Source organism: Cornus florida, unplaced genomic scaffold (genome assembly GCF_030987335.1).
Source record: "Cornus florida cultivar Cherokee Brave unplaced genomic scaffold, ASM3098733v1 CherokeeBrave_3.0.0_Hap2_Chr06, whole genome shotgun sequence".
Lineage (NCBI taxonomy): Eukaryota > Viridiplantae > Streptophyta > Magnoliopsida > Cornales > Cornaceae > Cornus > Cornus florida.
In genome coordinates, this window is record NW_026775576.1 from 27,359,470 (window position 1) to 27,373,813 (window position 14,344).

The following is a 14,344-nucleotide window of genomic DNA, read 5'->3' on the forward strand; positions in this document are numbered from 1 at the left end:
TAGGACTTGTCTGATTTTTGAATTCTAAATTATTTTCCTATCTTAAATTTAGTCTAACAAAAATTAAAACAAAATGATTCAGTGGAGTTTTCGTCAATGCATGATATATAATGGAGTAATCTCACCCTTGCGGAACTAAAATTAAAAGAAGATAGTTGAGTGCACAACACTCTAATCACTGCGGGATATGAGAAGGATTAGATGCATGTACACAGAATTACATCCGCTTTTAGAGAGACAATATTCATTTCCAACCCGTGACATCCTTTTTACAATGAAGTGATCTCACTGTTGCGCCAAAATTTGCCCTCACATCGACAACATAAATTAAATAGAAATGAACAATAATAGTATCACAAATTTATCAACGGTCCAATAACCCAACAGTATTAAACTCTTACTTAAAAGAGATCAAGAATTCTAGACATAAGTGTCTCGCTGCTGCTTTACCTTCGAAAAAGGAAAGAAAAAGTACAACAAATTTAATCATTTTAATTTGATAGTAACCTTTAATTTGACAACTAAGCAAATGAGAGTGAGGCCATTAGTTGAGGTAGTCATGACTTCTAGTTTGGTGGGTTGTGATCCATTTATTATACGCACACTCTTAGTTATGATTTTTGGTTTGGTGGGGGTCAAAATGCAATTTGTACACGCTCCCCAAATTACCATCTTATCTAAAGGACAAACCTACCCTTCACATGTGAACTCTTTAGATTGACTTAAGGGTAAAATCATATGCCAAAATATTAATTTCATTAGAAAATGTTACAAGTAAAGCATAAAAGGCAGGTAAGCATCTCTTAATAACCATATATCCCCTCTCTCTCTCTCTCTCTCTCTCTCTCTCTCTCCATTTCTGCAATGGACTCAAAACATATGTCTCTGCAGGCAATGTACTCATGCATGTTATTGATGGTGTTGGTTGGTTTTGCAAACTCAGACATAGCCAAAGACAGAGAAGAATGTGCAGACCAGCTGGTGGGGCTCACCACGTGTCTGCCCTACGTTGGCGGGGATTCGAAAGCTCCCACACTGGACTGCTGCACTGGCATCAAACAAGTCCTGCAGAATAGCAAGAAGTGCCTCTGTGTCTTGGTCAAGGATCGAAATGATCCCAGCCTTGGCCTCAAGATCAATGCCACACTTGCCTTGGGCCTTCCCACCACCTGTCATGCACCGTCTAATGTGTCCGAGTGCCCTTGTAAGTACGAACATAATAAAAAAAAATCGTATCACGCACGGTAGAATTTTATTTATGATCATTATTTTTGTCTTAATCTCATATAAATGAAAAAGTAATTATTATTACCACTCATCTCTCACTCATAAAAATCGTATCTAATAGTCTCATTCCACAATAATTTTGGTCCTCTTCCTATTTGTTTCTTAACTTCTAGTCCAACTAATCTACCACTTCTTGATCTTCTTTGTATACGTCCATACCATCTAAATCTTTTTTATTTTTTTTACTAATGAGCGTCACTCCTAATTTTTCTCTTAACCTACATAGTTTTCTCTTTTAACTTGTTTGTGATTCTTTTGTCGCAAAGAATGCCACTAGTTTATCTTTATTTATCATCACTTACTTGTTTGACACTATATTTCGATTCCGCCCTTTCCAATAAATATGTGTGTGTATGAATGAATGAATGATTTAAATACATTATCATGCTCTCAAATTTAATGGTGTTTCTTTATAGCTGATCATTTGATTGGTTATGGTAATGGTTCCAGCACTCTTGCATTTGGCACCTAACTCACCAGATGCGAAGGTCTTTGAGGAATTTACAAACAGCACCAAAGGGAGCAATAGTGTCCCAGCTGCTAATGGTAACAAAATCTTACAATTCATATTGCTTACGTTTGTTTGTTTGGATGTAAAATATTTTTATTTTAGAAAATATATATATTTTTTATTTTATGATATTTGGTTGTTCAAAATTTAAGTAAAATATTTACTTAGTAAAATATTTTATCAAAATTTAACAAAAATAATAATTTTATATAGAAATATTTTTTCGAAAAAAATATTTTACGTCCAAACAAACATATATATACATATATAGTATTGCATATATAACATGGTTCACCGTATCCATATCGGCCGGTTCGTAACCCTTTTTTAAGGGTTCAATATCTTTACACATCTTTATGAATCAGTTGGTTCGCCTGGTTTATATTGATATTCGCCCGAGTCCGTTATACTGTGACCGCAAGGATACCGCAACCGGAAACAATGATATATAGTAATGATATTGTATTTTCTGAGTATTTGACATCTCTTTGTTGGAATTTATATATATATATATATATATATATATATATATATATATTTATTTCTTGTGATATTTGTTAAAGGGAATTCTACCCAGAATGGAACAAGTGCAGAGTTAAATAGCAGTGGTGGAAGTGGAAAGAGAAGGTTAGGTGTTGAGATTGCTTGGGGAATCATATTGGCTCTGCTGTTTCACATCTCTTACCATATGCATGATGTTTAGACAAGTTCCCAACCCCACAAAGTGGTTATCATATCTCATCATTATGTACTTTATGTTATTTCTCTACACAACATTATGATTAAGCCATGATACATATCATGTAACACTTTGGCTATAAAGGCTCAAGTGTATTTGAAAAAAATTGGTTATCTAGGTGCCCTTGTGCTTATCAGTTTATGCTTTTTATTATTATTATTATGATTTTTTATTAATTGATAAAACTGAAAATCAAGTATTGAAAATTTGTTAAAATTTTAAGTGGTATTTGTAAATTGAGATTTTTTTTTTATTGTATATTTTTTAAAATTTTAATTATTGAGCAAACACAGAGTGATAAGTGAAATGTTTGTCATTTAAAATTTTAACTCAATAGTACTTAATTTTATCCAATGATGATATTCAAATTGTGTTATCGTCAAACACACTTGTTTAATTTAATTAAACACTTGGTGTTGTTTGATAAAACTGAAAAATAAGTACTTCAAATTTTAAAACCTGAATTTTAAGCGCTGAAATTTTTAAGTAATAATAAATAAATTAATACTTTTAATATTTTTAAAATTTAGTGTTGAGTGATAATCCTATCATTTAAAAATTTATCCCATTTTAAGTGATATTTACCGTTTTCGGTGCTAATAAAATTGCGTTATCAAATACGCTTAATTGGATAAGCGCTTAACCTGTTCTGAATTAAGCGCTAAATTGAATTATCAAACAAGACATAATCCAGTAGAATTAAGTAGTGAGCTATCTCTAACAGTGATTGAATTCAACAAGAATGGTCAAAAAGAATTGCTCATAAAAAAAACTAGCAAATTGTGCTGTTTCAGCCTCTAAAGAATAATTACGAACGCCCGGGCTTGGCAGTTGTAAATAATAAAATAAGAAAAGTCATTATTTGATTAGAAGTAGCATTATATTTGATAACCCATCATGTATATTCACAGAACACCTCCAAAACTACATACTACAAGATTAAGATCCCACAAGCAAGGACACACACACACACACCCTACATCCAAATGACAAAGATTTACAAGTTCAAAAAGCTATCTGATCTCTATCTCTCTTCATGAATGCAAAGAAATGGCCTTGCAATTCTTGTGCCAAAAACAACAGTAAATCACCCTCACCTTATATGCATGTTTGATATCTGAACTAAGAAAATGACTTCAGTTCCCGGATCAAACTTCATACAAGGGGCTGCCAATGGAGAGTTTCACCGGAGTTTTTCATCTTTCGCGTTGATTTTTTAGACACCCACAATTTCTTTCCACTTTCAATTTCTTCAAGTCTCTCATCATCGGCAAAACCTTTTGTAATGGGAGAAACTGAGAACTATACTGCACTCCTGCAGCAGATCAATGTTGATTCATCACCACGAGATATACAAGGATCGAAAAATCAGAAGAGAATAAATGCAATTGTTTGGTCCAGAAGTGCAGAAACATAATGCTTATGAACTGCAACTGATGTAGCTTTCAGAATGTAATGATACTGCCTGACAGAATGAAGATGATGAAGCAATTTGTTGCATAAGCATAGCTGCCAGTTCTCATGCTTGAAGCACCTGACAATGTACAATGTGACTTTTCAATCTACTTCGGCCAGCTATGCTTGACCATAAATTTGTGAAAATAGTTCTGAAGTGACCTCTCCCGGCAATATTTTCCCAAAGGTGAGGGTTACTCTCCACTTGCTTATCAGGACTCGAGACATCAACCAGACTAATGCTCATGTTGTTACGGATGATGCAAAGCTTCCCATTAAGGGGAACAAGAGCAGCAGCCTCCAGAGCACGAGAGCTCCCTAAATGGAATTTGCTATCTATAAATCTGTTCCACGAATTTGTAGCTTCATCATAGACCCTAAGCTTGCACCCATCACGGCAATCCAATGCATAGAGCTTTCCATCCATAGAGATGCTCGGATTGCGCCAACCAGCAATCATCCCATCACTGATTGGTGCCCAGGCATTTGTTTCAGGGCTATAGGCTTCGCTCAGGACCTCTCGGTGGGACCCAAGTCCTTTTAGGAACCACTTACCATTATAAACTACCCCAATAAAGGGCACCATAGCTGTGCTCATATCTGCTATAAAACTCCAACGATTCTTGTTGGGGTCATAAACTTCAGCTGAACGGAGAGTTCTCTGGATTCCTTCACATTCTCCACCAGCCACATAAAGGCAATTATTTATGACACAAGAACCAAAGAAATGACGTTTCCGAAGCATGTCTGGTGCCCTGTGCCATTTATTTGTCCGAGCACTGTAGAAAATGACCCGCCTCATAGACCCCTTCAGTGGATCTTTTCCTCCAAATAAGTAGAGGTGGCAACCACTCAGAACAGCACATCCAAATCCGAGGGCTGCACTATATTCTCCAGGAACAGGAGGAAGTGGCTGCCAGAGCTGGTAGGTGGGATCAAAAGCATGCCATGAAATTCTTCCATCGCGGTCTCTTTTGATGACGTAAACCCACTCTTCTGCCATTCCAAGACTCCTCCTAAGAGAATAAAAGAAGTTTCCAGCCAGAAGGCGATACCATCTCTTGCAAACTAGACGAAGCTTATTATGTTCGACACGAGGGACTCGGATTAGACAAGCAATGGCAAGATCATCAGGAAGACCAGGCAGAAGGGGTGGCTGATATCTAGTCCTCTCTCTTCGGGAGTTCTTACTCTTGTGCGCACGAGGATTGATATCAGGCTGGATGCAAATTTTTGATCCTGGAACAAATTTCCTGGCCCCAGCAACTGTTTTTAGGCCCGAGTCTACTTTGCAATAGCATGATACAGAATCAACCTGCAAAATTTCCCATGATGGAATGAAGAATTCATCATTATTTACATACCAGAAGTATTATAGACACAAGTGAAAACAACTATGACAAATTGTGTGTATATATGGGCACCCATTACAAACCAGACAAGGGATCAAAACTATTCATTCCTTCGTCTCTACCAAGGAATTCTATCTTTCCCTTCTCTTTCCTTTTTTACTTGTCCAAATGCAATAATAGAATTCTCTATGAAACTTATGCATACCTAGCTAAATCATCAAAAGCAATGAGACTGCAACTCCATCATTTGTATTCATCGAATTCGAGGATGCGATAGGCTCAACAATTTGTCATGGATTTTTAAGGCTAAAAATTTCCCTTTACTTTTTCTTCTAATGAGTGAAGCAGAGTTATTTGCATCAGAATTCATACTTTGGCATGCATTTTGGCTGGTTAGTTATTTCCTCTCACAGAAGTAAATAGTAAATCACTCTAATGGCTAAAAATTAGTTAGTTAATTCGCTTATAAACTATGAAAAAAGAAAGAAAGAAGAAGTTTATTCGCTTATAATATGCTTATGAAATGTCACACAATAATTTTAAATATATATATATATATATAACACATATGCCTTTTGGAAGCCAAATATACGGCAAAAGGCACAACTTTCTAACATAATCGTATATATCGGTTGTTATATGTTACACATATTAATGTATTATACAAACCAAAATATATGGACACACCTAAAAGCTACCCCATGGGGTAGCTGGATTGTCATAAGGCCTCTAGGCATGCCTGTGCTTACTCGATACCCTGGTTTGGGGATGATCGCAGGTATCCGAAGGAATTAGTCACACTCCGAAAAGAGGTGGGGGCACGCTCCGTTACTCAATGACCAAAATCTGTTAGTGTATGGAGGATGTCAACAATCCATAGCCTCCCACCACTAATAGCCTAGCTACCACACACTGAATTTATCAAAGAGCATCTCCATCTCCATCAAGGCACTCCGATCACCATGCTTAGTACACACACACACACACACATACATAAGAACATTATCCAATTTTGGTCCCACTCCAATGGGGTCATAGGAAGGGAGGACTCGAAACAGACCTAAAATTGGTATTTCACAGAGTGGCTGCTCCAAGATTCGAACTAGCATCAATGGCACTAATACTCAAGCGTTAAACCACTGAACCAAATAACAGCCCTCATACATATATCTATATATAATAAAGCCTAAAACTAAATAAAGTCCCTCTCTCTCCCCCTTGTTTTCTACTATCTCAAAAAATTAAATGGGATATCCTTGCATGTGTCTAATTAGCACTTGTGTAACACTTCTTCTATTCTACTATTTTAATTTACTGTAATATTTTTTACCTACACTTAACTTTTTTTTGGTATGGGCAAATTTCCCCAACCTCCCCCGAGGCTTGCCTAAATTACCCTCGGATTAAACTTCTTGAAAAATAATTTGGACATGTCAGAGTAAAGACACGTTAAAATAGTTACCAAGAAATGTGAACTTATTAAAGTATCAAACTACCCTCATCTTGGTACAAGATTTGAGTTTGTCATCTGTCGTCATTGAAGATGTAAGTAGAATATATTGGTTTTACTAATTTAGTCTCTTATATTAGTTGAGCAATATTCATATCTTTACCCACCACCATCCGTCCTCTCCACCACCACCGCTGCACCCTCTTTCCCCCTCTCCACAACCACCAGCCCCCCAGCCCCCATCTCTCTCTCCAACATCACCATCCCTAATCAATACTTTACCACTAAAAATTGCTCAAAAGCCACTTCTCACAAGGTATCCGATCTGTGATCTGTTTCACATATTCTATGTATATATAAACAAAAAATACATTATATACATACGCACTACACAGACCCAGTTCAACACCACCGCTAGGTCACTAGTGGAACTGGAAGGGAAAACAACCCCATGAGTAATTTCTGGAATTCACATCAGCTCCATTGTCAAGCAAAAATGCAACAATTTATTCACCAAAATTATATATAGACATATTGGATCAAGTGCATACAATCAAATATATTACAATTAATGGGTTTGTGAGGGTTAATAGAACATGAAAATAGAAACCTCACTGTGGCCTCTAGTGGCAGTGAAGTGTAGAGGAGAGTTGAGGCAACCGAATGTGGAGTACTTGGAGAGGCAAGAATTGCAATCAAGCGGCATCTTCACTTCCACAAGATTGCCAACTCTCATCTCCGACACCAGCCTCTCCCTTGACACCAAGCATCAAAACATCATTGTAAATTCCATCCATAGTCGCTTATCAAAAACAAAAAAAAATTCATCCATAGTCACCATGAACCCTTACTCCAAACTCATATTCAACTCCAAACTCAATCCTTGTGAAATCACTCATCATTGAACCCAACTCCAAACTCGTGTCATTGAACATAAATATACACACACAAACACACATATATATACATATATATATTATGTGTGTATCTATACTATTATTAAAAGTACAAAGTATTTCAAATCATTTAGTTATATTAAAATTCCTATGCCAATAGATTCCTAGACGAATTCTATATTAACTATACTCTAATTAAACAACCTATAATTTATAAATTATATCACTATTATTATAATACTAATCTAAGAATCACAAATGCAATCCACTTTATAATCCTATAAATTAATACTAGAAATCATGTTTATGAATTTAAAACACTCGCTGTTTCTGCACTTCTGCAATCTAATTATTAAAAAGTGGAATAGCCTGCCAAATAGTGTATTATGTACTGTTTGCACATACACATATTTATTATCATAACATTCGATGAGTTATATAAATATACATATAATTATATATCTACCTATCTAATCTAATTTATTTATTATTTTATAGACTTTTTTTTTTAATAGTTTTTAATATTATTTTATACTGTATACCTTTTTTTTATATATAGTTTTTAATAGTAGTATTAAGGAGTCTTCTGATAATAAAAATTGGTACCGACCAATGTTCATTTTCGAGCTTGAATGCTAATATGCAATTGCTCAAAATTCAATTATTACAACTTACAGATTTTGTACTATTGTTATTTAATAGTGTCAAATATAGTAATCTCTATACTACTCAACTATCAACCTCTCTCATATATTTTTCATTATTTTTCAATTGTTGAATTTAGTCACTTTGAGACTTAAATTTGGTTGGTAACAAATATGAAAGTAAGTTAAAATGAATAAATATTAAAAATATATTTATAAATTCACTTTCTTCGGAATACATTATTTCTTTCTTATGATAATTATTTTAGAGGTTCCCATGTGCATCGCACGTGCTTTCTACTAGCATATATATGTGGGTGAACTAATCCGATCACATATATTTAACCAATGTACATTGTATGTAGATACTATGATGTTTAATTGGGTAATTTAAACAAATCTTAGCGAAGGTCAGAGTAATTTGCCCTTTTTTATTTATCGCATCATGCATCACAGATTAAGATAAGGGTGGGCTTTGGCACATCAATAAAGCTCTCCCCATTGTGGCCCGACAGTCATGGATTCAAAACGGGAAACAACCTCCCTACATGCGGAGGTAAATCTGCATACATCTGACCCTCTCCAAACCACACAATGGCAGAAGCCTCGTGCACTAGGCTGACCTTTTTTTTTTTTTTTTTTTTTTTTTTTTTTTTTTTTATGAATTTGTAAAGATAATTGCAAAAAAAAAAATTATTGGCTTATGTCAGTCGATGCTAAACAATCTTGCCTGTTTTTTTTCATTTTTATTCTTGATGTATGACATGATTTGTTAAGATAAAAAATATATATATTTATTGGCTTGAGTCAATTAATGCAAAATAATCTTGCTTGTTGCTGGACTATACTTTCAACATTGATAATGTGACGACCTCTGTGGGCGGGTGCAACACACTGGGTGAGCTACCACGCTGACAGTAGCAATCATGATCCTACATTGCTTGGGGAAGGTGAAGGTGAAGTGCCATATGTAGTTTCAACACCCCTCTATCATACAACGTGTTTTAAAGCCATGATGACTATGAACCCATCAAAACTCAGCAGTTAAGCATGCTTCTGCAGGAGTAGTGCCAGGATGTGTGACCTCTTGGGAAGTTTGGTCTGAGGGAGCCAAAAGCGGACAATATTGTGTTTGGTACGGTGAGGGCTGTTACAAATGGTATTAGAGTCGGAGCCTAACCAGAAGTGTGGCCAACAAGGAAGTTGGGCCCTATTAGGGGGTGATTGTGACGACCTCTGTAGGCGGGTGTGATGTGGGTGGGCGCGAGATACTGGGCGAGCTACCACACTGGCAGGTTACGGGCGGACAATATTGTGTCGGGTAAGGTGAGGGCTGTTACAAATGGTATCATAGTAGGAACCCAACCGGAAGTGCAGCCAACGAGGGCGTTGGTCCCCATTGGAGGGTGATTGTAACGACCTCTATGGGCGGGTATGATGTGGACGGGTGTAAGACACTGGGCAAGCTACCACACTAGCAGACTACGGGTGTCTTGATCCCACATCACCTGGAAAAGGTGAGGTGAAATGCTATATATGGGTTCAACACCCTTTTATAACACAACGCGTTTTAACGCCGTAATGGCCATGATCCCATCAGAACTCCGAAGTTAAGCGTCCTTATGCAGGAGTAGTACCAAGATGGATGACCTCCTCTGAAGTCTGGTCCAGGTGAGCCAAAAGCGAACAATATTATGTCGGGTAGGGTGAGGGTGGTTATAGATAACCATGCACAATGTTATATTTACTACACCATTATTTCCTATCTTATCTTTCTTTTATTATATATGTTGTATGGAGAAATTTAAACACAATTAATTTCCTGATAATGGTTAGACTATCCAAAAATTGCATGAAAATAACATTAGAAAAAAGAATATATGTATAGTCAAATATTTGCTCCGAAACTTTTAATTAGAATACATTATATCCAAACATATACTTATTCATATTTTTCCATTTCCCTCTTTCTATCAAAAGTTTTTTTCATTTTTTCAACAAAAAATCGAATTATACTCGTACATAACCAAACTCTTAGATTTATATATTTTACTAACTACGAGGTGAACTAGTAAAGCCAAATTTATCCTCCAACTGTCTTATGGCAGGACAAGAATCTCGTGGGGTGGGAATTACTGTAAGGCCTATTACGTTAGAGCGGCACCACATTTATAGATTAGGCATGTTGATACAACACACTTTGTTTTTTCTATGGAAAATAATCCAACCACTTCACTTTTTACCACTCACACAACACCACATTCAATCAAATGGCTACAATGATCACATCAGTCAACACTTGGTATAAGATTACACTGAATATAAACAAAAATCATCTAATTAATCCTTGTGTGTAGGATCATGTATTTCTCATTTTATTCACAAACATCTAAAGCAGTCAGAGAAAGAAAGGAAGAGGAAAATAAGGCCTCCAGTACATAATAGATGTCCTACTCGAATAGCACCATTATTCGATGAGAAACAAGATGAGATTCATTGATATAGGTGATTCAGAGTGCTAATTTTCCTAAATACTTATGGACGGCTACAAACTAAAATTTTGGTTACGCAGTAGAATTCACACCCAAGGCAATCTAAGACCCAAATTATATAGTGTAGATATTTTAGCTATACAAATGATAAAGGAACTGTGTCCTCTACACCCAATCATACGAAACACCTACAGAATCAATAATCTCTAAAGGTCCTAAACTTTCTCAATTTTCACTAGAAAAGGCACAAAAACTACTGACTAAGGCATATTCAAGACAAGGAACCAGCATTAACTTGCCCAATTTATGCTGTGGAAGCAAGTAAAATATTGTCTTTCTAAATTCATCGTAGAAAAAAAAAAAAAATGAAACCTCCCCAAGATTAAAAACAACAGATCCAAGGCTTCAGTTTAGTTGTTACTAGATAGCAAATCAAATCCCCAATTTACATAGCAGCATAAACAAAATGTAGCAGGCAGTTCAAAACCAAACGCAAGAACCCCAAAACAACATACTGCGCTCACTTGCAGAAGAATTAGAACCAAACAGTTAGAATGCAAACTCACGAAATTCCATAAATTTTTGTCAAAGACTGCATTAGATAAAGAATTTCATTCGAGTATCTTCAGAAACTCTAGAGAACAAGAGAACAAAAACCCCAAAAACTATGATGCAAGAAAACCAATATATATATATATATATACACACACATAATCAAGAATTTCGTATACAGAAAAATTTCCTTGCACATTTATCATCTTTAGGAAGGCATGAATTGAAGAAACTAAAAGCAAAAAAAAGGTCAAAGATCATGGGCCGTACCAGCGGGGCTTGAACTCGAAAGTTCCGCTGTACATTTGCAGACTGTTCAACGGCTTGGTCCATCTTGCGAAGTCAGTTTCAAACACAAATTTCTGGCCACACCCAGAATCAAATTCAACGTTGAATTTGCCTCAGATACACAGATCGAATCTCTATAAGATACAATTTCATATCTGATCCAATATATATATATATATATATATATATATCAAAAATCCCCAAAAGCAAAGAAGACCATTTTGTTGTCTTTTACCCTGCAAATGCAAACAAGAAACAACAGCAAATAGAGCTTAGAAGTTAGAGCTACAGCAACTTCAAAACATGAGGGGCAGCTCTCTCTCTCTCTCTCTCTCTCTCTCTCAACACACTCTCTCTCTCTCTTTCTAAGGGGAGACTGACTCCCTAACTGAAGATTACAGCTGGACCCGTTGTTTTCACCAACTTCTAATTTTCTTAATAATAACATTATTATTTTAATATTTTTAAATGCGTGAAAATTAATTTCAACACCACCAAAGGACAAGAAGCTTAATGGTACCATTAATTAATTGGTCAAACCTTTTCAACCATGTGTGAGAGAGAAAGAGATAAATTTTAATTTATTTTCTTTCTAGATTTAATAATTAATAAGTACAGTATTATTTTAATACTATTAATAGAGCCAACTTCTAATTTTCTTGGTTGATTTTTGATAATTAATGCATTGTTATTTTAATATTATTAAATGGGTGTTGAATGAAATACAGTCCGTTATTACTTTATTAATAATAGAGAGCCAGACTTCTAAGTTTCTTTGTATATTGTATTTAATAATTGACACATTGTTATTTTAATATTATCAAATGTTTGAAAATTAATTTCAACTTTCACAAAAGGACAAGAAGCTAAATTAATTGGTCAAACCCTTTTAACTCCGGCGAGAGAGAGAGAGGGTGACGAGTTTGTGTACCAAGGAAAGTCGCTGGTCATTAATGAGGCAGCTCTTGTAACGTTAGTGTTGGGATTGGAAGCTTTGGAGGTTGTCTGTCAAGATATTAGAGGCTGTTGCTACTCAAGATAATGATTGAGAGAATTATTGGAAATATATATATATATATATATATCAAAATATGATACTAATTTTTTGATTTTTTTTTTTGTTTTTATGCAAGACATATTCACTTTGTTAAAATAAAAATCTTGAATTTTTGGATATTGTGTGTGAAATACAGTCCGTTATTACTTTATTAATAATAGAGTGCCAGACTTCTAAGTTTCTTTGTATATTGTATTTAATAATTGACACATTTTTATTTTAATATTATTAAATGTTTGAAAATTAATTTCAACTTTCACAAAAGGACAAGAAGCTAAATTAATTGGTCAAACCCTTTTAACTCTGTGGCGAGAGAGAGAGAGTGACGAGTTTGTGTAACAAGGAAAGTCGCTGGTCATTACTGAGCCAGCTCTTGTAACGCTAGTGTTGGGATTGGAAGCTTTGGAGGTTGTCTGTCAAGATATTTGAGGCTGCTGTTACTCAAGATAATGATTGAGAGAATTATTGGAAATATATATATATATATATATATATCAAAATATGATACTAATTTTTTGATTTATTTTTGTATTTTTTTTATTTTTTATGCAAGACATAATTACTTTGTTAAAATAAAAAATCTTGAACTTTTGGATATTGTGTGTGAAATCTTAATTAGATTTTTTTTTTATTGGAGTTTTATTTCATTTAATAAAATTTTTGTTGGAGTTTATTTACAATTCAAGATATTAATTTTTTTTTACGGTTTTGGTGTTTATGAATTATGACTATAAATACTTACATCTATTATTGGGTGAGAATTATAAAAATGGGAGACCCAAAAGTGTTGACTCGTGGGTCACGTAGTCTTAGACTCTCTTCCTTCATTGTTGCTAGTATGGTAAATATTTTTGAGAAGGCTTTCAAAGGATGATCAAAGATACACTTTGACAATAATTTTTCTGTGGTAAGTTGAACCTCTTAGTTAGTATAAATCGTATTCCTTGCCCCTAGAGAGGCAAAAATGTTATGAGTTTGATTTGTTGCTTTGATGGATATGACGTAATTGACTCTTATCGCATCATGTTGCCTTTCGGCGGGAACAGATGTTTTGGTTATGCTCCACATCATTGGATTTGTAGAGAAGTTGACACCACTTGATAGAGTTGCAACCTTCTTTATCACCTTTTTTCACAATGACTGCGGTGTCCTTGTGGGTATTTTTGCTTTTAGCCTGAGTCTTGTCGGAAGCCATAAATTCTGATGATGAAAAATTGTTGAAGATTTGATGTAGGAGAAAGAGATGAAAGACAGAGGATGTCCCACCGGGCATGCCAAAAATTTATACACATAAATTTCGTATCTACAAATGAAGAACGAAATAGGAAACAAATAATAATTTATTGATTTATGAAAATTGATGAGTACAATCCTTTAAGATATTCTTTACAAAAGAAAGAAAATATTCTCTGGTTCGATCTCCTTTGTTGATTGGATCCAAGGGCTATTGGAACTTGATTTTGAATTGTGCTATTGACAATCTTCTTCAAGTATTTGTAGTTAAGGAAGACTGCCAATGATTTTTTATCGAGGGCTGACGAAGCTTGATCTTGAATAGTACTGTTTGGTGATTCTTTAAACTTGTTGAATCACGAGGAAGAACGGCACGACTTTGGATGTG

The 14,344-nt window shown here is 35.0% G+C and overlaps 2 protein-coding genes across 3 annotated transcripts; one reads left to right on the forward strand and one right to left on the reverse strand.

Moving 5' to 3' along the window:
- Nucleotides 1-817: 817 nt before the first annotated feature.
- LOC132311237 (non-specific lipid transfer protein GPI-anchored 14-like) lies at nucleotides 818-2,676 on the forward strand. Its single transcript, XM_059809064.1, has 3 exons — nucleotides 818-1,204; nucleotides 1,738-1,833; nucleotides 2,362-2,676. Exons 1-3 carry the CDS (start codon nucleotides 865-867, stop codon nucleotides 2,499-2,501), a joined length of 576 nt encoding a protein of 191 aa, XP_059665047.1. The 5' UTR covers nucleotides 818-864; the 3' UTR covers nucleotides 2,502-2,676.
- Nucleotides 2,677-3,375: 699 nt separating this feature from the next.
- Nucleotides 3,376-12,060, reverse strand: LOC132311238 (F-box/kelch-repeat protein At1g55270). Of its 2 annotated transcripts, XM_059809065.1 has the most exons (3): nucleotides 11,649-12,060; nucleotides 4,072-5,307; nucleotides 3,376-3,852 (listed from the first exon to the last, which is right to left on the reverse strand). In XM_059809065.1, the coding sequence occupies exons 1-3, from the start codon at nucleotides 11,709-11,711 to the stop codon at nucleotides 3,802-3,804; spliced, it is 1,350 nt and encodes a 449-aa protein (XP_059665048.1). In that variant the 5' UTR covers nucleotides 11,712-12,060; the 3' UTR covers nucleotides 3,376-3,801. The 2 variants fall into 2 exon arrangements, with proteins under 2 accessions (XP_059665048.1, XP_059665049.1); XM_059809066.1 differs by having other exon boundaries at nucleotides 3,376-5,307.
- Nucleotides 12,061-14,344: the final 2,284 nt, after the last annotated feature.

Bases quoted from the DNA above. Each gene is read 5' to 3' on its own strand.
- LOC132311238 (XM_059809065.1), bottom strand. From the start codon at position 11,711: ATGGACCAAGCCGTTGAACAGTCTGCAAATGTACAGCGGAACTTTCGA. The intron at 5,308-11,648 runs GTACGGCCCATG...GAAATTTTGCAG, and splicing joins TTCGAGTTCAAGCCCCGCTG to GTTGATTCTGTATCATGCTA. The intron at 3,853-4,071 runs GTGCTTCAAGCA...GATCTGCTGCAG, and splicing joins GTCACATTGTACATTGTCAG to GAGTGCAGTATAGTTCTCAG.
- LOC132311237 (XM_059809064.1), top strand. From the start codon at position 865: ATGGACTCAAAACATATGTCTCTGCAGGCAATGTACTCATGCATGTTA. The intron at 1,205-1,737 runs GTAAGTACGAAC...TAATGGTTCCAG, and splicing joins TAATGTGTCCGAGTGCCCTT to CACTCTTGCATTTGGCACCT. The intron at 1,834-2,361 runs GTAACAAAATCT...TATTTGTTAAAG, and splicing joins TAGTGTCCCAGCTGCTAATG to GGAATTCTACCCAGAATGGA.